Source organism: Chiloscyllium plagiosum, chromosome 36, assembly GCF_004010195.1.
Source record: "Chiloscyllium plagiosum isolate BGI_BamShark_2017 chromosome 36, ASM401019v2, whole genome shotgun sequence".
In the NCBI taxonomy this organism is placed as follows: Eukaryota; Metazoa; Chordata; class Chondrichthyes; order Orectolobiformes; family Hemiscylliidae; genus Chiloscyllium; species Chiloscyllium plagiosum.
Genome location: NC_057745.1, coordinates 7,551,129 through 7,577,147, shown reverse-complemented (window position 1 = coordinate 7,577,147; position 26,019 = coordinate 7,551,129). Strand labels below are relative to the sequence as shown.

At 42.7% G+C, this 26,019-nt stretch overlaps 1 protein-coding gene across 3 annotated transcripts in view; it reads right to left on the bottom strand.

Moving 5' to 3' along the window:
• st8sia2 (ST8 alpha-N-acetyl-neuraminide alpha-2,8-sialyltransferase 2) overlaps positions 1-24,830 on the bottom strand; it is a 41,963-nt gene extending 17,133 nt beyond the window's left edge. The window contains exons 1-3 of one of the 3 annotated variants that reach the window (XM_043677223.1): positions 23,971-24,829; positions 16,698-16,760; positions 7,075-7,209 (exon numbers count right to left, since the gene is read on the bottom strand). In XM_043677223.1, the coding sequence (XP_043533158.1) occupies positions 7,075-7,209; positions 16,698-16,760; positions 23,971-24,068 (296 nt within the window). In that variant the 5' untranslated portion in view covers positions 24,069-24,829. Of the gene's footprint in view, positions 1-7,074; positions 7,210-8,308; positions 8,666-16,697; positions 16,761-23,970 lie in introns of those variants that run through there. The other 2 variants (XM_043677224.1, XM_043677222.1) reach the window with 2 other exon arrangements.
• Positions 24,831-26,019: the final 1,189 nt, after the last annotated feature.

Sequence of the window (26,019 nt, the reverse complement as noted above, 5' to 3'; positions counted from 1 at the left end):
TGCATTCCTCACTTTCTCCTGCTATCTTGTCTAAGACAAGAGCCCCTTGTTGTCAGACTATTTCTCATGGCTTTCCCCTACTGCTTGTGACCAAGTTGCCCCCATAGAGCCAGTAGGGAAAGGAGGATGGCTGTAACCATCTACTTATCCACATGCTTATGGCAGCCTGGGTCTCATTCCAGCTGTGTAAACACTGCAGCACCATTCCCAACAAAATGTAAAATTATAAGATTTAAACAATTTGATAGGTAGTTTTGTGTCAATGATCTGAAAGCAATATTTTATTGTAATTGGAGCATCAGCAGCCTCACCAAGCAGAAATATGATTTTGTTTCCCTTTACTCTTTCATGATGTCACTAACAGGCGGATATTTGTTCCCCATCCCAATTACCTTAAACTGAATGGTTTTTCAGAAGGTAGTAGAGAGTCAACAACATTGCTGGCGGACTGGAGTCACATTTAAGACAGACCAAGTACAAATGGCAGATTTCTTTCCCAAGTTGACATTGATGAACCAGATAGGTTAATACAGCAAATGCTGATAGTTTTCAGGTTCACCAAAGCCACTGTTATATAAATTCCACCAGATACCATGATGGGATTTGAACTCATGCCCCGAGAGCATTAGACTGGGCTTCAGGAATGACTAATTAACTGTTCAATGCCATTAGTGCTATGCCACCATCGCCCCAGCTCATGATTAGCCTTTAATTAATCCACTTCCTTGTCTCAGCTACTTCTGTTTTCCAATATTCTTAATCCTCTTTCCCCTTTCCTCAAAGTCTCAAGTGAAATATTTTTGGGAGCTCAGATTCAGGTTTGCTAAAATTCAATGGACTTTTTTTTTGTTCACAGACTCTGGGTTCTTGGACCTACAAAAAGGCTAATGATTAGCTGGGAATTCACTTCCTAGTGGAATTTATTATCTGGAAAAATTTGAAGAAAGATTTACATTTATGTAGGTTTCTTGTGACTTCAGGACAACCTTTAAGCACTATACAACCAATTAAGTAATTTTGAAGTGTAGTCATTGTATGATTTTAGTTTCACACACTGACTGGAGGATTCAAATGACAGGTTGCTTTCCACGAACAATCTATTTGTGGAAAGGAAGAACATGACCCTATCTGCACACGCTGCAAAATGTTTTGTCAAGTAATCTAAATCAAAGTATCATCTGGATATAGGGTCTCTTAGGTTATTTGCCAGTCTCTGTTATCCACCAGAGGTCCCTCTAATGGCAGATAATGGAGATTCTGCAGTACAAATCATTGAAATTACAGGAAAGATGACGCATAGAGTACAAGAGTGAGAAAGTGATGATTGACCTTTATAAATCATTGGTTAGACCTTAGCTATATTATTATGTCCAATTATGGGCACAGTAGGAACAAGTAATGATCTTCGTACGGAAGTTGAAAAATTTACAAGTTCATTTTCTCTTCCTTACTTCATGAGTTGTGAGCACCTTTGATAAGGCCAGCATTTGTTGCCCATCCCTTATTGCCTTAAAGTGTTTTGCCAGGCTAATTCAGGTGGACTCCATATTGACAACCACATTGCTGTGGGAGGAGACACATGTAGGCAGACCTAGTGAAGATGGCAGGAGCAAATTACTGTAGGTGCAAGAATCTGTACTGAAAACCAAAAATGCTGAAGATCATAGCGGGTCAGACAGCATTTGTGGAAAGCAAGCTAACATTTTGAATATAGATGACTCTTCATCAGAGCTGACTTATTTTAAGTAAAGATGGCAGATTTCCTTCCCGAAAGGACACTAGTGAACCAGTGAACAACAATAAAAACAGGAGTTGTCATGACAACATCATTGGAATTAACTTCACATTCCAGATTTATTAGTTGAATTTTAATTCATCAGCTGCCACTGAAAGTCACGTTCCTTCGAGAATTAACCTGGGCCTTTGGGTTACTAGTCCAGTGACCTTATTACCTGTGACACTATCACTATCACAGTTACGTGGACAGACTTGAGGAGTTCAGATTGTTCTCCTTAGGGACATGTAGGGGAAGCTAAGAGCTCATTAAATACATTCATTCAAGACTGAGTTGTCACAGGAAAAAAGGTTTCCATTAGTGGGTGAATCTGGAATCAGGAGTAGAGATTTAGCATAGGTAATTGGTAGGAAAATCAGAGAGGATATGGAGTACTTGAGATACAAAGTGTGAGTTGTTATGACTTGGAATGTGTTGCTTGAAAGGCTGATAAAAGCTGATTCAATCATAACATTCACAAGAGAATTGGACAAACACATGAAAATGAAAAAGAAATTGCCATACTATGGCAGAAGCACAGGGAAGAGTGACAGAGAGCTTTTTCAAAGAACCTGCATAAACATGATGAGCTAACCAGCCTCCTTCATCAATGCACTGCATGGAGATTCTAAGTTAAGCTATTGTTTCTTAGTATTATCTTTTCAAGTGAAGAACCATTCTACTCCTATTTGTCTCCTCCTATAAATGCTTTTAAAACTTTTCTTTTCAAAGATTCATACAAATTGCTTTATGATCACAAATAAAGCAGCATCTCATGTTCTGGTAATCCTGGATGATAAATATTTTATTCCACTTTTCTTTCATTCCTCAAGTGCTAATCCTGAATCTACATCCCTTGTTATTGTGTATCCAGCTGTGCCAGTAACCTTGATGAGCATTAGTACTAAGGGACAATCATCTTTCACTTTTAAATTTCTACAATCTATTCAGAGTTTGGATATCTTCTTTACGCTTGATTTCTTATCCTTCCCTATTTGGGAAAGATCCAAAATGTATTCGTTCATTCCCAGTGAATTCTTGCTTCCATGACCCTAATATCTTTCCTATTCAACACCATACACAAAACTCCACATGTAACCTAATCAATCTATTACCCAAATTCAACATTGTTTCCTTGTTTCTATCTTCAATACCCGTGAATAATGACCATAATTCCATTTGTGTCTGCTTTATGGCCTATTAATCCTGCATTTTATAAATCTAATTATCTGGATCAAGATTAGAGTGGTGCTGGAAAAGCACAGCAGGTCAGGCAGCATCCGAGGAACAGGGAAATGGACGTTTCGGGCAAAAGCCCTTCATCAGGAATGGTCCTGATGAAGGGCATTTGCCTGAAACGTCGATTTTCCTGGTCCTTGGATGCTACCTGACCTGCTGTGCTTTTCCAGCACCACTCTAATCATGATTCTAATCTCCAACATCTGCAGTACCCACTTCCACCTGATTATCTGGATGCCTAGGCATCTCTGTTCCTCAATTTCATCGAAAGTGTTGCTATTTAAGGCATTCATCCTTCAGTATCCTGTTTACAGAAATTACTTCTTTACAGTTTTGCCTCAATAATCTCTATTCAAATCACCACCTAACAGCCAGTTCTGCCTCCCTGTTTACACACTTCTGCAATCTGTCCCTAATTTGGTATCAGTCGCGATCTTCATTAGCATTCTTTTTTGTGCCTACATCCAAATTATTTATGCAAGGAGAAAATAAAAGCAGTTCCAGGAGTATAACACTCCAAGTACTGTCAAGTTGAAGATGAATTGATTTGCCTCTGTTCTAATTTTCTGTCATGCACCCTCTTTCCATTCAGCCATACTGGATTTAAAGTTTGGTCGACATTGCAACCACACATCACTCCATTTTAGTTAATGATCCCAGTCCTCAATATTTATTTTGAATAGGTTGCAGATTCGCATACATACTCTGCAGCCCTTTCATGTTCATTTGCCCCGTCCCCCCGTTTCTTTTTATGCCTTTAATTCCTTCTTTCTCTTTAACTTGCCTGCTTTCTGCTGTAAGTTACAATTCTCCTCAAGCTTGTTATTTCAGAACAGGTGGCACATTGCTATACCAAACTCATTCCCCATTTTCTCAAGGTTTTCCTCCCATCAGCCTTGCCAGTTGAAATACTCCCTCAGGACAATGAACCAGTTGCAACCTGGGTTCAGCTGCATCAATGATTCTTGACTGGCGTATCCTGCAGACAGAGTCTTGACAACACTTTGTGAATATTGGCCCCCTGTGCCTATTCCAATTCCCTGGACCATTACACCTCCACTGACGGTGAACACATCTCAGGCTTAATTAACAGAAACCTCAACTGAATTAAATATTTGAACCTGGAGTCACCACTTTGTTAATTCACACACCATCTTCACACAGAATGACTCAATGGATTGGGTGAAAAGGGAAGTAAGGTCTATTTAATGTGCTTTTATCAGTGAGAGTTGACTGGGGAATGAAAGCACTGCAATAAGAACGCACACTCATGAAAAAAGCTACAGATATAAGTCCAAACAATGATTTATATAGCACCCTTAAAGTACTTAAATATCCCATGTTGCCTCCCAAGAGTATAATCAAACAAAATTCCACATTGAGCCACGCAACAATATATTTGGGCAGTTCACTAAAAGCTTAGATACAGAGGCAAGTTTCAAAGAACACCTTAAACAAACATTCACGGGACAGAATGCCAGAGTTTCGGAAACTGAAAGCATAGCTGTCATTAGAGAGGTGAAGGAAATTGAAGATGCAGGAGGCCAGAATTGGAGCAGATTTCTCAGGAGGATTGTAAAACTGGAAGAGGTTACAGAGCTGGGGATGGGGATTGGAAGCAATAGAGGAATTTGAATAGAAGAATAAGAATTTTAAGTTTGAGTTGAAGGACTGGGAGCTGAATATGCCTATGACTACTTGTGTCCGAAATAGTAGCAAGGATCAGGAAAAGTGACCTTTTGTCTGGAGCACAGCAGTGATCTTAATGATTAGTTTGTCAGCAATCCAACACTCCTCAAGTCACTTCTAATTTTCTGAGTAGTAAAGCTGATGGCCCATTAGAAAGAAAGAAATACTTGCATTTCCACAGATTCTTTCTTGACTTTCGCACTTTTCAAAACCCTTTACAACTTTCCAAAGCCCTTTACAAACAACAAAGTACTGTGGAAGTTTAATCACTGTTGGTATGTAGAAAACACAACAAATGATTGCATATAGAAAGCTTCACAAAGAGCAACGAGATAATGACCAGGCAGTCAGTTCCAGTGATGCTGATTGAGGATAAATAAGGTATGAGTCACTAAAGATAATGCCACCAATCCCAACCCTCCCATCCCCCCATGGGCCATGGGATCTTTTACATTCATCAAAGAGAGCAGATGGAGGTTTCTTTTAACGTCTCATCCTAAAGACACCACTTGAACCGTGCAACCCTCCATCAGTTGTGCTCTAGACTGATGTCTTGGACAGCATCATCTCTTAAAATCAAAACAATGCACTGCTGGAACTCTGAAAAGGAAGTGCTGGAAAGCACCTCAGGCGCGAGAAACACAGTTAATGTTAAATTCAGGATCTGATACCTTTCAATCAGATCACTCCCTCATTCTCTAAACCCCAGTGGGAACAAGCCCAGTCTGTCCAAGCTTTCCTCATTGAACAAACCACTACTTCCAGGAATTAACCCAGTCATCCTTCGAATTGCTTCTAATATATCCTTCCTTTTAAATACGGAGACCAAAACTGCACACAGTATTTGTAATGTGATCACACCATGCCCTGGAAAACTGATACATAACCTCCTTACTTTTAAGTTCAGTCCCTCTTAATTAATAAAGTCACTAATCATCAAAGCCATGACCCTTCCAGATGAGATGTTGTGCCTGCACACACTGACTCTCTGTGACTCTTGCACCCTCTGTTCAACTCGGAATTCTGCAGTCATTCTCCGTTAAATCATCTGTTTTTTATTTGCCCTGTCAACTTCTTGTTTTTCCGTCGGCAGCCAGACTTTTGTCCCACTTTGTTCCCGGTAATCGTAGAATCCCGAGTCTGGTACAGCACAGGGGGAGTTCAGCCCATTGTGTCTGTGCTAGTGGGTGATCAATGTTTTATGGTCTTTTATGCTGTTCTTTTGGGATCCTGGCTGATTCGGCCCGAGTCGGGTTTAGCTGCTTGTCAGATTGGCGGGGTAACCAGAGGTTTTCGGGAACATGATTTTTAGAACAAAATGGTGATGCGGGACCACTTTGAACTGTGCAAGTTAGATGGATTGGCCATATTAAATTGTCCATAGTGTCCAGGAATGTGTATGCGAGATGGGTTAGCCAGGGTAAATGCAGGATAACAGGGATATGGTAGGGGGTGGGTCAGGGTAGAATGTTTTTTGGAGGGTTGGTGTGGACTTGATAGGCCAAATGGCCGACCTGCTCAGTGGTTAGCACTGCTGCCTCACAGCGTCAGGGAGCAAGTTTCAATTCCAGCCTTGGGCGACTGTCTGTGGGGTTTGCACATTCTTCCCGTGCCTGCATGGCTTTCCGCCGGGTGCTCCGGTTTCCTCCCACAATCCAAAAATGGGCAGGTTAGGTGAATTGGCCATGTTAAGATTGCCCATAGTATTCAGGTATGCGTAGGTTAGGTGCATTAGTCAGGGGTAAATGTAGGATAATAGGATAGGAGAACAGGTCTGGTTGGGTTACTCTTCAGAGGGTCAGTGTGGACTTGTTGAGCCAAAGGGCCTGTTTCCACAATGTAGAGATTCTGTGGTCTATGATCTAAAGTTCAGCTCAAAGGGTTAACTCTGTTTCTCTCATCAGATTCTGCTGGAAATACTGAGTATTTCCATTGCTTTCGTTTGTCATTATCTGATTAGAGATGAAGTCATCATTGCCTCATTGTGTTTGTTGAATCTTACTTCATGCAAATAGTGGATGTCCTGGTTTCTGCTGTGCAACACAATGCACACTTTAAGAGCACTTCAATGATGGTGGAACACTTTGGAATGTCCTGCTATCATGCAAGGAACTGTAGAAATATAAGATCTATAGTTTTTTTTTATCTATAGGATAGAGCATTAGGAAGGACTGGATGGTAACCATTTCAGCAAAGCTGTACCTTTCAAAAGATCAAGGAAAAAGAATCAGAACTTTAATTTTAGCTGTTTAATTTGATTTGTGAGATTAGTCAACATCTTTTCTCTTATTACTCTAACATTCAATTTCTTATTATCAATGTTTATTTTTATTTTATTAGTCAAATCTTAGAAATTGAATTGAAGAGTTTACCTTATCCTTGCAGTCAGCGTTGTATTATGCTTCCATTCTGGAATATCAAGAAGTTTTGCCTGTGGTTGGACGTTCTCCTTCCTCCCAGTCCTCTCCTGGGGTACAGTGGATGAGGTGTTTGTGCTTATTTCTCCCCTGGGCAATTACAAGCATTGATTTTAAAGAGCTACACAGTGCGATAATTGAAGAGCTCTCATGCTGTTGACTAAAACCAACACACACACACATGCACCATTATACTGGTCAGAAATTCTTTAACAAAGACGGACAACTGAAGTATGGATTGATTTTTAATTAACCTGACTAAGGAGAAAACTAAAAACCAGCCCTTTTTGTAATCTTCAAACCCACAGATTTCAAACTGGAGAATTCAACAATTCATAAAAATGAATAAAACTGGAACTAAACAATCTGGGCTGGGTGGATTGGATTACCAGGAGTTGCAAGGATTGTAAACTGGACTCTCTTACTCTGTGTAAAAATCACTTAACAAGCAAACAAGTTGTCTGAAAGACATTGTAATTTCTTAACAATATAATAAAGTGTTCTTTAAAGAATCTAAGTAATGTAAACTAGGATAAAATTCTTCACCGAGAGTGTGGTAAAAATGTGAAACTCAATCCCCCATGAGTTACTTGAGGTGGATGGCAGTAATGTATATACATGGAGAACCAGGTAAGCATGGAACGAGACAGGAATAGAAAGATATGTTGATAAAACGGGCAAATAAAAAAGGTGTGAAGCATAAATGTTGCTATTGATCCACTGATCTATGGCCTGTATATTTTGGTCTAGAGTCTGTTACACTGATGTAACAGATGTACATGCAGATTTTTAAAACTTTAATGGAAACCGGATATCTGGTGGAGAGAAGCTTTACATCAAGACAAAATCTAAATAACATTGCATTGCTTATATGTTTGTGAATATTCCTACAGAGAGGCAAGCTGGTAGGTGGGTGTAGGATGTCTACCTTCTGGATAAGGATCAGCATCATACTTTGCTGCTTACAGTTTATGGTTTGACTCCCAGCGAGATACTACTGGTTTGCATTCTGCACGGACTGTCAGCACTGCTGTGTGCTTCTGATACACAGACCCTGTTAGAGCCCTCTGCTGTGCACTTGCACCGTGGGGAGTAATTATATATTCAATCAACTGCCTGCAGCCTCTCACACCTCTGAAATCTGCTGTGCTCCCCATGAGTTGCTCATGGCCAATGGCTCCTGCCTTACCCGCAGATTCCTCCTGCACAGAACTTCACATCTGCACTCCCCTCGTGGCTGTGACAAAATAAGTTCAAAAGCTCCGAAGGGTGGCAGGCGAACTTTGAGGAGGCAGAAATCACGCATTTGGCCCATGTGCCCGATGATGTTGTCATGAAGCCATTTATGTAGTCAGGTTTTAAGTTCATATGAACAGCAACCAACAGCACGTAAATCCTTGGTGGTGAAAGCAAGGCAGCTCGTTTCTCAGAGGAGCTGAGGGGGGTCACAAAAGGTGGGGGTGGGCAGCAAAAGAACAGTGTAGGATAAGTGGGAGGAAGGAAGGGTTGTCTCCCTTATATGAGGCAGCCCTGCAGTGATTCCATTCAGAACAGCTCATCTGACAGCTCAATGCTCAGCCACACTGCAGCGGAGAACTAAAATAGCTTCAGATGAGGCATAAATGTATTTTAGGACCTGCATTTTAATATTTCAATTTGGCTCTTTTAATCGGGATTACTTATGGACTGCTGGAAAATCAGACTTTGGGCACAGAGTTGGAGCAAAGTCATTTCAAAAGAAACATTTCTATCCCTTACTAATCTTTGATGTTTGGAAGAAAACAGAGAGAGCTGGAAATCCCTCTTCTTAGAATCATAGATAGAAATCACCAGGTTCTCGACCAACAGATTTGTTTGGAAGTACCAGCTTCCAGAGCACTGCTCCTTCATCAGGTAACTCTTCGGACAGCTGTATGACACTATGGTCCTAGGATCCCACTGTGTCCTAGGATCCCACTCCACAGCTACCTGATAAAGGAGCAGTGCTCTGAAGGCTGGTACTTCCGAAACACCGGTTGGACTATAACCTGGTGTTGTGTGATTTTTAACTTTGTCCACTCCAGTCCAACACCAGCTCCTCCGCATCATAGAGTCATATAGCATGGAAACAAACCTTTTGGTCCAACCAATTCACGCTTTCCATGCGTCCAAACTAAACTTAGTCTCACTTGTCTGTATTTGGCCCATATCTCTCCAAACCTTTCCTATTTATGTACTTACTCAAATTTTTTTAAAATGTTGAAACTGTACTTGAATCCATCACTTCCTCTGGCAGATCACTCTCTATGTAAAAAATGTTGCCCTCACGCCCCTCACCTTAAAAATATGCTCCCAGGTTTTGAACTCCCCCACCTTAAGGAAAAGGCTATTCACCTTATCAATGTCCCTCATGATTAGATAAGCTTCAATAAGGTCACCCCTCAACACCCTACACTCCAGTGAAAACAATCCCAGCATTCTCCTGCTGTTGACGTTTGCTGGTCCTGTAGGTGCTGGCTGCCCTCCTATACCAACACAGGGGACTTTTCTTAGTGCACCAGCCCAGTACATGAGGGTTTGATGGATATTCAACCAGAGATGGCATCACAGATTAGCCTGATTCCATTCTCAATTCATGTTCACACCTAAGTGTACGCACAGGCTTAATTTCCATCAGAATCAGTGGGCAACATTTAGACATGTAAAAGGTTCGTAAATTTTGTTCACACTTTACCAATTCCAAAAGCTACTTCCTGCAAGCAAAGTTGATCAACCTGTATTGATGTTGGACTTGGAAATATATCGCCATTCCTTCACTGTCGCTGGGTCAAACTCTTGGAATTCCCTCCCTAAGGGCATTGCGGGTCTACCCACAGCATATAAACTGCAGCAATTCAAGAACGCAGTTCACCATCTTCTACTCAAGGAGTATCCAGGGATGGGTAATAAATGCTGGCCTGGTCAGTGACGCCCATATCCTGGAAGTGAATTTTTCAAAAATTCCCAGTGAGCTGAAATGCTCCTTGAATTATGGCCTGTGGGATTCTGATGCAAAATTATTTTTCCTGTTATCATATGTTTAAAATCATTATTTAAAGGTTGAACCAATATTTGGACCAAATTCAAAATGACCACCTGATGTAAGCTGGGTGCTGGAGTGGATATGCTCACTAGTGAAGGCTGAGGTGTGCTGGAGTAAAACACAGCTGATAAATCAGCCAGGCCTGAGCAGCTGCAGGGTCAAACCAAGTGAAAGAGGGTCAATTGTTCAGCTCCTTTGCTCTCAGTGGGGGCCAAGGATCTTAACCAGAAATAGCCTGCTATTTAAGGCAAGTCTGATGCTGCTCTGGGCATCGGCTTCGGCTTGATTCCACTGAATGAATGGACACAGCAGCTGGGGACCATCTCAGCTGTCATGTCTTGTTTTTACCGTGACAGCTTCGAAAACGGCACCTCAAGTCAGTCCTGCTCCCGGTGCCAGTTTCTCTGCAGTTTGTTTATTCCTTGCTTTCTTTTTCTCTCCAATGCTCCTGATGGCACTGACTCCTGCTGCCAAATGGATTGCAGAGGTGCCTGTGGGACCTCAGCAATGGTCATTTGTTAAAATCTAAGGAACATACAGAATACTTTAAAGTGTTCAGAAAAGATTTACAAGCATGTTGCCGGACTGGAAGCTATAGGGAGAGACTGAATAGTCTGGGGCTATTTTTTTCTGGAGCGTAGGAAGCTGAGGAGTTGATCTTATAGAAGTTTATAAAATCATAAGAGGCATCGATAGGGTGAATAGCCAAGATCTTTTATTTTAACCCAGTGTAGGGGAGTCCAAAACTAACGGGCTTAGCTTTAAGGTGAGAGGGGAAAGATATAAAACAGAGCTAAGGGGCAACCTTTTCACACAGAGGGTGGTACGTGTATGGAACAAGCTGCCAGAGGAAGTCGTGCAGACAGGTATAATTACAATATTCAAAAGGCATCTGGAAGGGTACACAATAGGAAGGGTTTAGAGGGATATGGGCCAATTGCTGGTAAGTGGGACTAGATCAGTTTAGGATATTTAGTTGTACCGAAAGGTCTGTTTCCGTGCTGTACAACTCGATGACACTGATAGATCCCTCAGACCTGCTCTGTTGTTCGATAAAATCATGATTCATGCAAACTTGGCCTCAATTTCACTTTCCTGCTTGCTCCCCATAATCTTGTGATTTCCCTTGAGTTCAAAGATGTGTCCATCACAGCCTAGAATATATTCAATATCCAAGCCTCCACAGCTTCCTGTAGAAGAAAATTTTAGATTCATGACCTTCTGAAAGAAGACATTCTTCCTCACCTGTGTCTTCAATGGGCGATGGCCATTCTCTGCAACAATGCCTCCTCTCCCCATTCCCCCAATTCATTTTGGATTTCTCACAAGGGGAATCATCCTTTCAGTACTGACCCACTTCGTGCGTGTGTTCCTAAGGGGAGCACCACAACTGGGGCCTGGTCTGGCTTTAACATAGCGATGAGAGTGTGGTGCTAGAAAAGTGCAGCAGGTCAGGTAGCATCTGAGGAGCGGGGAATCGATGTTTTGAGCATGAGGAATGCCTGATGAAGGGCTTTTGCCAGAAACGTCAATTCTTCTGCTCTTCAGGTGTTGCCTGACCTGCTGCGCTTTTCTAGCACCACACTCTCACCTCTGATAAAATTCCAGCATCTGCAGTCCTCACTTCCTCCTTTAACACAGGGATGCTGGGCCTATGGCCTATGGTTCATACAGGGCCCAAAACCTGCTTAGCTTTACAGCTTAATCACAGAGCAGAAGTTTCAAATACAGGTAAATGTGGAGTGGAAGACTTTTGCAATGAGCTGCTCCTTCACCCAGAGCTCCTTTCTCTGCTACTGTAAGGTGAGTTTATCAACAACGAACACAGTTCAGTCCTGGCCTGTAACTGCAGCTTGAGACCTGTAGTTGTGGCACTGAGAGTGTGGTACGGTTCTGGCATCAGGAGGCTGTTAGGGAAACTCCAGCTTGGGAGGAGTGGAAGGAGATTAGAGTCACCCTGTGGGGGGGAAGCTGATGAGAGTTAGAAGGTGGAGAGGAACTCTGAGTCACGCCATGACATTGAGGGGATGGGAGGGAGTGATAGTCAGGTTGCCAGACCCCCTCCTGTTAATTATTATTTCATTTCATTTCCAAAAAAGGAATTGCCTTTGCCAAATTGCTTTTAAGTCTTCCTGGGAAATTAAAAATTGTCCACTTTAATTTCAATGAGAAACGTTTGCTTGTGGGCGGCACGGTGGCTCAGTGGTTAGCACTGCTGCCTCACAGCGCCAGAAACCCTGGTTCATTTTCTGCCTCAGGCGACTGACTGTGTAGAGTTTGCACATTCTCCGTGACTGCGTGGGTTTCCTCCGGGTGCTCCGGTTTCCTCCCACAGTCCAAAAATGCGTAGGTTAGGTGAATTGGCCATGCTAAATTGCCCATAGGTTAGGTGAAGGGGTAAATGTAGGGGAATGGGTCTGGATGGGTTGCGATTCGGCAGGTCGGTGTGGACTTGCTGGACCTAAGGATCTGTTTCCACACGAAATAATCTGCAAATCTGTAAATAGCGCTGGAGGAAATCTCTACAGTGCAAACTTCTCGCCCCCTGATAATCTTCTGGAAGTTAAAGGGGCTGGGGTGCAACAGAGTGAGGGGGTCTCAGAGAGGGGAGAGAAAGACATAGAGGTATAAGGGGTGAGAAAGAGAGAGAAAGGGGTGAGAGAGAAAGGGGTGAGAAAGAAAGATGGAGAGGGGTAAGAGTGGTGGAGGCACAGCAGGGAAGGAAAGCAGGCTCTGAGGTGAGGAAACCCCAGGCTGAATCCCAGCTCACTACCATGTCTCACTTTCATGTGCATTTCACTGAGGCCAGCTTGGAGTGTGCCCCACCCAGAGGTGACCCACCAGATGTGACCCAAGGGTAAAAGCTAACTCCTTAAGTCAGCTCCAGTCATCATTCACGTCCTGATGATCATGACTTGGGGCTGGATCTTTACCTCTCTCTAGCTCTGCCTCTTAACCAAAAAAGCACAAATTGGCTTTGCCATAAGGCTTGTTATTTGGGATTTTTAAAATTGTCAGTGAATTCTTTTGATTTCTTCATATATCTGTTGTCACAACCTTTCCCTTTCTCAAATTTGCTCACTGGATTCCTCAAGGATGAGAGACATTGCAATGTGGAGCCCAGCTTTAAAACAACAGTTGTACGTCCAAGCTTGGGGGGGGGAGGTAACTGATCAGAGAGCTTGACTAGTAATCCTGGCTAATTCTTGGGCATGTTTTTGCCCACAAGGATGGCTGAGGTGAATTGTAGCATTGTTATTGTTGTTCTGGCTGAGGAAAACTGTAATATGAAACTGGTTGCATTGGCTGATGAAGGGCTTATGCTCGAAATGACACCTCTCCTGCTCCTCAGATGCTGCCTGACCAGCTGTGCTTTGCCAGCACCACACTCTCGACTCATTGCCACATCAGGCAATGCATTCACCTACTAGTGACAACTGGTGTCACACATTGGGGATAACTGTACTGGTCCAACTGCTTCCAATTTACCTTAAACACCAGGGTTTATCTCCTGCTGGATCAGGTCTTTATTCTGCGGTGCATTATAGGTAGATATGCAAGACTGGCTCAGATTTCCAACCAGTCCACACTTCCTAGATTAATATGAACCGCAATGGTTTTACTTATTTGATCAGTCATGATTGTATTAAACAGTGCAGCAGGCTCAATGGGCAAAATGGCCTACTCCTGTTGACACCCACTACATAACTGGTGCTGTAGAATTCACCCTGTTTTACAGTACAGTAACAGAGACACAGCAAGTGCGATTGCAACTTTTCTACCCTGGTAAAAAACAATGACTGCAGATGCTGGAAACCAGATTCTGGATTAGTGGTGCTGGAAGAGCACAGCAGTTCAGGCAGCATCCAAGGAGCTTCGAAATTGACGTTTCGGGCAAAAGCCCTACAGAGATCACAGTGTCAGGGCAGTGAGTTACAGTCACCACAGTGATAGGGCAGTGAGTAAGGGCTTTTGCCCGAAACATTGATTTCGAAGCTCCTTGGATGCTGTCTGAACTGCTGTGCTCTTCCAACACCACTAATCCAGAACTTTTCTATCCTTGACAATTGGAATGATCTCTGCTGGCAGCAACTTGCTATCAATTATTCACAATGGCTGCAACTTGTCCAAAGAGCTACATCACACTTATTAGCTTTTGCATCCACTTCCAGGATATTGACGTCGCTGACTGGGTCAGCACTTATTGTCCATCACTAATTACCCTTAAGAAGGTGGGGATGAGCTACCTTCTGTTACCTTTCCAGAGCCAACAGGAGGGAGTTGCAGGGTTTTGACACAGTGACCATTAGGAAATGGTGATGTAGTTCTCAGTCAGGGTGGTGCCTGACTTTGGGAGGAACTTGCAGCTGGTACATTTGCCATCGTAAGTGAAAAAGGTCGGGCAAATGGAACGTTGGACTTTATTTCAGTGGGAAAAGTAGGGACGTGCTAAAACTGTATGAAACACAAGTCAGACCACAGCTGGAACACTGAACAGTTCAGGGCCCCTTATCTAAGGAAAAATAGACTGGCAATGGATGCAGAGCAGGGAGGGCACATAAGGCAGACCCTCCAAATGCCTAAAGAGGAGAGGTTGAGTAAATTGGATCTGTACCCGGTAGGATAGCGAAGAATGAAAGGTGGCCTTAATGAAACATATAAAATTCTTATAGGACTTGAAAGGAAGATGTGGACAGATTGTTTCCCCAAGTCCCTCTAGGATGAGAGGGCATCACCTTGGAATGAGGAGTTGCATATTTAAGACAGGGATAAGGAGGATCCTTTTCTCCCGTTAGGTAGTGAATTCTTTACCACAGAGGGCTGTCAAAGCTGGGTCATTATGTATATTCAAAGCTGAGAGGGGCAGCTTTTTAATCAGTAAGGGTAAAAGGAGGAAAGTGGAGTTGAGGATTATCCGATCAACCATGATGTCATTGAATGGCAGGGCAACTGTGATAGGCTGAACTGCCTACTTCTGCTCTGACATCTTACAGTCTCATGGAGTCCTGATGACTTAATGATGAGGCAAATTGGTGGAAGAGAAGGAAAAGGAAGTAACTTAAATCCTGCCCTCCAGATTTCATGACCATGTGGGACATCCTGCCCCATGTTCCCAAAGATATGTGAGTTGAGAATCTGCTCAGTCATATAAGACCCAATGCAGAAACTCACAGCCCGTGCAGAAATCACACTCAAAATGAGGGTTGGTTGCTGACAATAGTGTGTGATGCTGTGAAATACAAACAGCAGTGGGAGAACATTCACAACATGTGCCAGTGACAGGCTCTGCAGAGACACATTAGTATCTGCTTAAACCCCAGAGGAATGTTGTGTATGTGAACAGGCTGGAGACAGAGTGACAAGAAGATATTTGCAGTGCCATGCCTGGAACTCCGTGTAAACAGCGTGATAGCTAGACGTCAGCCGAGAAGCCGCTATTTAAATGGTCTATAATTTGGAGTCTAAGAATTACAAGTTTGCTTTATTTGTTTATTGGATGTGTCACTGGCTACAGCAGCAATTATTGCCCATCCCAAATTGCCCTGGATAAAGTCTTTCGGCTGTAGGGGCACCCATAGTGCTACTAGGAAGGACGTTCCAGACTTTTAACACAGCAATGGTGAGGGGATCATTATATATTTCCAAGTCAGGATGATGTGTAGAGAGAGAAAGGGGATTTGCAACTACATGTCACCATTCAACACCAGGAAAAGTCCCAGTTAAGTACATTTTGAAGAGTAGTTGCTGCGCTGTTGCAAAGTAGGAAATGTGTGGGTCAATTTAAGCACAGCAAGATCCCATGAACAACATTAACTTGAGGCATTGGTTGAAGAACAGATAATCTCCAGGACACCAGAGTGCACTCCTGAACTCTCATTAATCCTTGAAGATATCCCATCAAAACATCAACATGTAACTTCTTTCTCCACACATGCCATCTAACCAGCTGAGAATTTCCAGCATTTTCTGTTTACATTTAAACAGACTTCGGTTCCTTTGACTTGCCTTATTCAATCAAGCCACGACTGGACTATCCTTAAGTTGAGGGAGCTATGACCTCTCCTTTCACCTTTGATCCTCAGTAGACCATTTGTAAACTGCATATTCGGAGCCTCTGTTCACAACTTTCCTGGCTTTGGGATATCGATCAATATGTGATTTTGTGATGGTCCTCATTTCCTAACATCTTGGAAATGTTTGGCAATGTCATTGAGAAGTAGGGCCCCATGAAGGTGGAATTATTGTCTCTATGTTTCAATCGTTTCTTGTGCAGAGATGCCTGATTTACATTTCACATATGCCCAGCGCTGCAAGAGAAATTTATACCTTGTGAGGAGATTACAGGCATAGACCTAGGGCCATCTCTCAATAACATCGAATAAAACCCATTGTTTTGCAAACTCAAGGATCACCCACAAGCAAGACAGTGTTTGGGATTGTGATCTTTGCTAGGGGATACAAATCTCATGGTCCCAATTAAAGAGTAAAAATGTGAATATGTCCACAACTTACATACCTACAGCATTTATTCTGCAGAGCATCCTTGGCTGGTCTCATTGCCATCCTTCCATTTGAAAATCTACAGGGAGTAAAGAATATATATTCACAGCTCACACAGTCTCACTCAACTCTTTGACTGGAAGGTGAAAGAAAGAAATATTCTCTTTGATCTTTCCCTTAGCCCCGACCTCTAATCTTTCTCTTTTCATCAAGTTTTTCTTGTTTCTCTACAATACGACGGTCACTGTTCCTCTGAATACTGCTCCTTTCCAGAAATCCAGACCAACAACCAGAAGACCGTGGTTCAAATCCCAACACAGAAAAGAGGGCACTCTACTAATTCGGAGACAAAAGGTTAATGTTCGTAAAGATGACCGTGAAATAACTGGGATTGCCATAAAATCCACTTGTTCATGAATGTGCTGTAAGGAAGGAAATGTATCATTCCAACCTTTCACTGAATCTTCATGGGATGTGGGTATGGCTGCCTTTACTACCCATTCCTAATTGCCCTTTAGAAGTTGGTGGTGAGCTACCTTCTTGAACCATTGCACTTAGTTGGATGTAGGGACACCACAGAATTTTGACCCAGTAATAGATATTTCCAAATCAGGATGGTAAGCAGCTTGCAGGTGAACTTGCAATTGTTCTGTGATAAAGTGCTTATTTCTCTCTGTGTTTTATATATCCAAAGGTGCCCTTTTACACACTTAAACATTTTCCTCCTACTATCTGCGGCATTTTTCCATTGATTAATCACCACCAGTGGTGTTCCTATGTATTGGCTACCATTGGCTTTCTAGATGGTAGAGCATACAAGTTTGGAAACTGCTGTTGAAGAACCACTGGTGATTCATTGCAATGCACCTTATAAGTGGTGCACACTACTGCCACTGCATTGGCAGTGGAGGGATTAAATGTTTAATGTGTTAAATGGGATGCATCAATCAAGTCAGCTGCTTACCTGGATGGTGTCAAGCTTATTAGGCCAAAATGTGGTGTCAGAATCATAAATAGTACACTCTTAACTGCCAATAGCCTGGAAAGTCATTGAGTTGTACTGAGAAAGCTGGCTGATCATCACTTTCTCCAGTCCAAAATGTGTACGTTAGGTTGACTGGCCATGCAAAATTGCCCACAGTATCCATGGATGAGTAGGTTAGGTGGATTGGCCATGCTAAATTGCCCATAGTGTCCAGGGATGTGTAGGTTAGGTGGATTAGCCATGGGAAACACGGGGTTATGAGGATAGGGTAGGGGGTGGGTCTGGGTGGGATGCTCTTCAGAGAGTCAGTGTGGACTTGATGAACCAAATGGCCTGTTTCTGCACTGTAGAGATTCTATGATTCTATGGGCAATTAGGAATAGACAATAGATACTGACCTTACTAACAACATCCACATCCAGTCAATGAATAAAAGAAAGCCATCCCACAACATATTCCTATTTTCTGTTCAATCAAAACTTCAAAGATTTCCAATATAAAGAATAATTAAAACTTTTGATGGGATTCTGCTTTTTAGTGTTACTTTTTGAAAACTTTTTGTGTTAAATTTAGCTATTCTTTAAAATTTGCCACGTGATATTAATGTAAAACATACTGACACAGATCTTGTTCAAATTCCTCCATCTATTATTTTTATTGTAGGTTACTTCCTCAGTTAAAACAATGCAGATCAGGAGGCCCAGGTTCAAGTCCCATCTGCTATTGAGGGGTTTAATAATATGTCTGACCAGGTTGGTTAGAGGAACATTTCGAGAACAATCATGGATTTACTTTACTTGCCTTGTTAGTAATATTCCTCAAGTATTGTAGCAACTGACCATGTTATAAATGAAGGCCCCTTTAAGAATGAATCAGAACATGCTCCAGAAATAACAGAGTAGCTGAGGCTCATTGAAGCACATATTTAAGGAGTGGTTTTCTCCAATTCCATTGTAATTTGGTCCTCTCTCTCATGTTTGTTGTGAGATACTCACTGTGCTGTTTTGAAGGGTGCTCCAGGATTCTGTTGCAGTAATAGTGAAGGAGTGGCAATACAGGTTCAAGACAGGATGGTGCGTGGCTTGAAGGGGCACTTGTAGGTGGTGACATTCCCAAGTATTAACTGCCCTTGTCCTTAACAATCCTAAGCTGATCTCTAACCTAGTCTGTATACCAACATCCTAGGTTGTTAGTACTGAAGGCATTCCATGGTAATAACCCTTTGTATAACAGCAGCAATGGGATAAGGCTGTGGCAGCTGCTGGAAGGGCAATCCAGGTTTCAGGCCAGTGATTTGTGGGTGGGACAGATTCTCTGATGGGAGTCATGAACAGAGGTTGACCCATCCGTACATGTCCTCGATTATAAACAGATTAACTGTTGGGTGGATCACCTATTTGCAGATGAGTAAATTGTAGCCTGGAGGGAGGAGGCCTTTAATTAGTTCTTATGAGGTTGAAATTAATAGAGAAGTAAGATCTCTTCCTCTGTCCCATTTCCATTTAGTCCCTCCCTCTCTCTCCTTTACCTTTCATAGTCTGCATTGCCCTTAACAAAGTCAGAAGTCTGACAACACTAGGTTATAGGCCAACAGGTTTATTTGAAATCACAAGCTTTCAGAGTGCTGTGATTTCAAATAAACCTGCTGCTGAACTCTAATCTGGACTTCTGACTTTGTCCACCCCAGTCCAACACTAGTGCCCTCACATCATTGGCCTTAACAGGCTTTGGATGTAAAATTATTCAACTGGAAATGCTAGCAGTTTACAGGTGGTGATTAATCAATGGAAAAAAGCTATGTGTGATGATGGGAGGAAAATGTTCAATTGTGTGCAAGAGCACCACTGGATATATTAAAAAGAAAGAGATAAGTAAGACTTCTATCATTGAACTACCTGGGAAGGGCTCTTACGGTGCAGTGTTAGCATACCTACATCTATCTAGGCAGCCCTGGGTTCAATTCCCTGGAGGTGTGTAGTAACATTTCTGAACAGATTGATTAGAAGATATCTAGACCTACTTGCGAGTTGTGGCGTGGGGTCTTGCTGTGAGTGACTCCATGTCATGTTAATAACTGTATAAATAATTTAATAACAGTATTAAAACATACTCACAAACTAACAATCTTTCTAGCAAACATTAAGGGTTTTCCTCCTAATTTTGCCCAACCAAATGCTGGAATGTTAAGTACACCTACAGATTAGGTTCGGTCTAGGTTATGACCTGCCAGAGCTCAGCCTATATTTGGTAGGGGTTTAGCTGTTGGTCAGCTGATGCTGAGTTTTTTGGAGATTCTAGAATCTAATTGTTCTGGGGTAGATGGTCAGCAACAAGAAAGGGCAGTCAATGTTACACATGAAGAGAAGAAATTGATAGAATTAATAGGCAGCAATAATTTCCACATATCCTCTTCACTCATTAGGAGTAATCTCTCAGAGCACTTTCTAATAAAGAGTGATAGAGTCAAGGCATATATAAGGAGACATTTTAAGAGGGGACCGATTAATGCAAAAGTGTTTTGAAAGATGATGCACCTATAAAATTTGGGCACGGGCCCCCACCAACTGTTAGACAGCAGTGACTTTTTTTTTCAATGCAAGTGGACTTTATTATTGCCAGAAACAAGATGGTAGAGTTGGCACAAGTGCCAGTTATGAATTCCATTTAAAATTGTTAACTGTGTTACAGACTGAAACCCCTATTCTTTTGGAGGGTCTTACTGTCTCCAATCTTGGCCAAGTATTGCTGCAGTGTTGCACCAATAACAGTCAAGTGTGGCAGGTGTCTGCACGTGAGACTGTCAGTACTACAGTCAATGTCTCCACACTTCGGATTCACAAATCTTTAGGCTATGTGTAGAAATGGTCAAGGTGGGTTAAAAGTCCTCATTGCTCATCTTGTTCAATGAGGGGCACCAGATGCCATTATCCAGGGTGTACAGTATGCCTGATGAATGAGTCTGAATCAGAGCAGGTGCCTTTGATTCACCCGAAAGAAATTAGGTGTTTAAAGGTATACTGTCACCTCAGTGCACATACTGTTTTCCTGCTATTTCCAACAAAAAAGGGAGTGAATATGTGCCCATCTCCCCTCCCTGTCACACTATCAACAGCAGGGACACCATGTTCTCTGGGTCCTGTGACTTCCAAAGTCTCAACCCTTAGCAAGTACTAACATGCCGACGCAATGCTGCCAACTCAGGGATCGGAAGGCTTTATTTGAGTGCAATTTTCCCGACACTCTAATGCCAAAGAACAATGTTTTCACAAACCTGTTTCTTTTTTTTGGTTCTCCAGCTGCACATTAACCTTTGGTGTTTCGATGCAATAGAATGTTGTTCATGTTACTTCATAACTCCAGCTGGAGCTTTTTAACCTATTAAAGTCTAGCAATGAAAGGGACTCTAGTGGTGCTGTGGTAGTGTCCAGACCTCTGAGTCAGAAGACCTGGAGTTCAAGTCCCACCTGTTCCAGAGGTGTATAATGACATCTCTCAGCAGGTTTACCTAGAGATGCTGTGAACTGCACTTCAACTGATATTCAAGCTCAAATCAGCAGTGAGCAGGGGTTAACCATGTGACAAACACAAATGACTGCAGATGTTGACAATCTGGAAGAAGGAACAAGAAAAATATGCTGGAAGGGCTCTTGTGGCACTGTGGTAATGTCCTTATCTCTGAGCTTGGAGGGTGGGTTCAATTCCCACTTGCTCCAGAGGTGTCGAGTAACATTCTTGAGCAATTTAATTAAAAATACCTGTAATAAAACCAATTTTCTTTTTGATAGGAATTACTTAGCAGGTTACGGTCATGTCTGTGGAGTGAGAATCTGAGTAAATGTTTCAGGTCAATAACCTCTCATCAGGATTTGTGAGCATAGGTCATCACCCTGAAATATTATCATTGGTTCTGGTTCTTTCATCCATTCTGTGGTTCAGCACCACATTCAGACTGCACATGCACCAAATGTACCAGTGGATGAGTGGACAAGTTAAACTTTACCAGATTAACCTCAGTGACAGTAAATTACCTGAAGTCAGACATATTAAAGCTATCAGAATGCAAGGAATCAAGACAGGTGAGAAGATGAAATCCAGGCTGATTGGCTGTGCCCAGCTGTTTCATGGCATAGACTTTCTCGGTACATGGCAGAAGAACTGTGCCCTGTGCCTGGTTCCTGTTAAGAAATTTCTGAAGGGTTTGTTCCATAATTAGTTAGTTGGCAATCCCTGTGAGACAGAACTGAACATCGCTTGGCCTGTAACACTCCTCAGGTAGGGAAGTGTCCCCAGTATCACTGGGGTAGGAAGGAAAATACTGAGCAAATGGTATGATCCTAAACTGGGAAAGGGGATTTTAAGAATACTGAGAGGCAGCAGGGCAGTGTAATTCTAAAAGAAATTATATAGCACCTTTCACAACCTTGAGCCATCCTAAAGTGCTTCACAACCTAGTGAGTAATTTTTAAAATGCTATTGCTGAGGCAATGTAGGGAACTCAGCAGCCAATCTATGCACAGCAAGATCCCACAAACAGCAACATAATCATAGCCAGATCACCGTGATTTAATCATGTTAGTTGAAGGATTAAAAAGACTCAAAGAATATGTAGAAGCAGGCCATTCAGCTCATCGAGTTCACATCGACCCTCCAAGGAGCATTCCATCCAGACTCCCCCCATAACACTGGATCTGCCATGGCTAACCCACCTAGTCTGCACATCCCTGGAGACTATGGTCAATTTAGCATGGCCAATCCACCATTTAGACTGTGGGAGGAAAGCATTGTACCCGGAGGAAACCCATGCAGCCATGGGGAGAATATGCAAACTTCATACAAAAAGTCAGCCGATGGTGGAATTGAATCTGTGTCCGTAGCACTGTGAGACAGCAGTGCTAACCACTAAGCTACTACACCGCCCAACTCATAGGCAGCTGGGATCTCTGAAAGCCAAGAGTTTCAAACATGGACAATGTAGGGACTGAATACTTAGTGGAAGAAATGGATCCACAAGACCATAAGATATAGGAGCAGAATTAGGCCATTAGTCCAGGATGAAACAGGAAATACAGGCTTGAGATGTACAACTAGGGAAAATAATTCGGAGAGATTGAATTAAGATTGTGGAGCCTTTCATAAAGGAGAGAAGGCAAAGTATTAAATCAACATGGAGAAGAAACGAAGAATGCTAAGGTCAGACATAATCTTCTCGAAGAGATTTTCAGAGGTGAATCCTCCCCAAGTGCCCAGGAAAACGGAAACTGGAACGATCTCCCCTGGCGCTCCACTTTTCACAATGAGATCAAAAAGTCTCTCATACATCCCTAATAGTAATTTTAAAAAAATAGATAGAATTGGAAAATGAGATGAAGTGTAATTGTTTTCATGAAAATCAGAGACACTGTCTCCTGCCTCTGATTTCATGTCCCCTGTAATGTGTGAGATGGTTACTCAGTGCAGATTACAATGAAAATGTAGACAGACTGTCACATTGAACAGTTTGCTTTCATGTTTAAGTGACACAAATGTTGTATCAAATGATGATGGTGAACTGCCATGGGAAGGCACTGAAAACAGGGTGAATTACTAATGCCAGAGATATAGAAAGATAGAACACAAATACACGCACAGACAACAGTAGACAGGAGTAGGGAACAGAATAAACAAATAAGCCTAGAAGAGAGAGGTACAGAGACTGAGAGGCAGACCGGAAAAAAGAGGGGTGTGAAAGACAGAGAGACATACAAAAGAGCAAGAGACTGAGACAAAGTCAGAGATCAGGGACGGATCCAGATATGAAAAGAAAACAGATGGTAGTCAATGAAAGATAATTTTATTGGGAGTGATGAGAGATTGAAACAAGGAGAACCAAAAGGGAGGAAAAAGGAGGGAGGGGAATGAAGAAATCACAGACAAAGAGAATGGTGGCAAGATACAAGGAAGGGACAGAGAAGGAAGGGACAACATTCCTAAAGGAGAAACGGTCAACTAACCCAGTGTCTGTCTGGGACAGGGGCACATTCGCACTCTGTCGCAGAATCAATTCACTTTCCATCTGATTCAAACGAGTTACAGGGGAGGAATAATACAAAGAGCAGCCAGGAACCCGCAGCCTGCCTCTCGATTGGGAAATCATTAACTAAAGTAACACAAGGCAGCAGCGTTTAAAAGCGTTCACAAAAGAATTGTGAAACACCCCCGCGCCCCTTTATATCCATCTCTCCATCTATAAACAAATCCTAGAAAGGTCAAACTGACACCTCGGCCGAGAAAAGCACATCGCGAGTAAATAGAGGAACACGTTTACCCGAATTCCATCTCCACTTTGGAAATATCAGCCAGGATAAGAAGGATTGCGAGGATAGTGAGCAGCCCGAACAACCAGCCGCTGAATTCCAGGCGCATTCTGTGTCACTTTGTGATGGTTACAAAAGAGAGACTTTTGGAAGTGGGCGCAGGGAGCTGGTGACTGTCGACACTGGCCTCTCCAACAACAAGTTGCGTTGCTGATCCTGGACGGGGTGCCTGCGCGGTTTCCCTGGATAGGTTTGGGCTCTGTGTCTGTGTGTGAGTCTCCCATTCAAACCCAGCTCAACGCACTCTGCAATCCAACTGCCCAATTCCCGATTGCGTCTCCTCTCCTCCTCCTCCTCCTCCCCCCTGCGTTTCCAAGGTTTCCCGAGTCTGGAGGGACTCTCCCAGTTCACGTTCATTAGCAGAGGTTAGAGGGATTGGAAAGACGAGGGGTGACTGGTGTGTCACCTACAACATGAGGAACGGCTGCACTTAATGTGCAAACCTGCCTTCTCCCAGTTCACCCATTTCAGTTTGACAACCCTGCCGCCCAACCTTTATAAGAAAATTCAAAATCAGTGTGGGGCTTTCTAACCAGGTATTTCTGGTTTACCGCCTATTTCCAACCCAGTCAAATTATTGACAACTTTAAAGTCATAAGGCTATTGTCCGGGACTGGGCACGAAATTCCATTTTCTAAATTAATCCACTTGATGCTAAAACCAGTAAAAAAAATTAACAAATAAAATTTGCTCCGTATAATCACATGGGCAGTTTCAATTTATTTTTAGGGGTTAAAGAGGATTTTTCGCGGTATATTTTTCCGACTGTTGTTCCCCTTTTTTTAATTCACTCGTGGGACATGGGTGTCACTGGCTGGGTCGGCATTTACTGCCCCTGTCCCTAGTTGCCCCGTGAGAACGTGGGGTTGAGCTGCCTTCTTGAACCGCTGCAGTCCCACCTGCTGTAGGTAAACCCACAATGCTACTGGGGAGGGAGTTCCTGGATTTTGACTCAGTGACACTGAAGGAATGCTGATCCAGTTCCCAATCAGGCTTGGAGGGGAACTTGTAGGTGTCCGGGTTCCCATGTCTTCATCCTTCTAGATGATAATGGTCATGGGCTTGGAAGATGCTGCTGAAGGAACCTTTTATGTACTACTGTAGATGGTACACACTGCTACAACTGTGCATTAGTGCTGTAGGAAGTACATATTTAATGTGGTATATAAAGTGCCAATCTGGTTCGTCCTGGGTGTGTGAGTTTATTGATTAGTTTTGAGGTTTCACTCAATCAGGAATGAGAAGAGTATTCCACCACACTCCTCGCTTGTGCCTTGTCAATAGTTAACAGGCAATGGGGAATTAGGGAGTATATCATTAACTTGCATGTTGCTTTAACTTCTTGGAGGCACTGACAGCCAGTAACGGTTATGTACTATCAAGTAAATGCAAACTTTCCACAGGGCAGGCAATTAAATTGTTGTTTCTTGTAAGTAAGACTTCTATCTCTAGCAAGACATATCTGGGAGCAACCAGCTGACAGTGTCTTAGAAGGAACTGGTGCCTATTCGGTCCATCAGACTATCAGAAAAAGGAGCAGCAGCAGGCAGTAGGAGCAGTTTAATGAGCAGTCCCACTGTTAACCAGTACATAACTAGTACCCTTCCCTGAGCTACCAACCTGAAAGGTGATCATCTTTGCTGTGAGGAGGCAAGACGTGCACTCTCCTCCAAAATACAAAGAAGCATTTTCAGGGTGTGTTCATGCAGGTAAGGTTGGCAGGTATCTCTTCGAAAAGGCACCGCTGCATCTGCTTGTCTTTTCCATGCATGAACATCTCTTCCTTCTTTGAATGCAGGAATACCATTAAAATCAGGAAACAGAATAATTCTCATCCTGCTCACTTTGATTGTCTTCGAGGAGAAAGTGAGGTCTGCAGATGCTGGAGATCAAAGTTGAAACTTTATTGCTGGAACAGCACAGCAGGTCAGGCAGCATCCAGGGAACAGGAGATTCGACGTTTCGGGCACAGGCCCTTCCTCAGGAATGAGTAGAGAGTG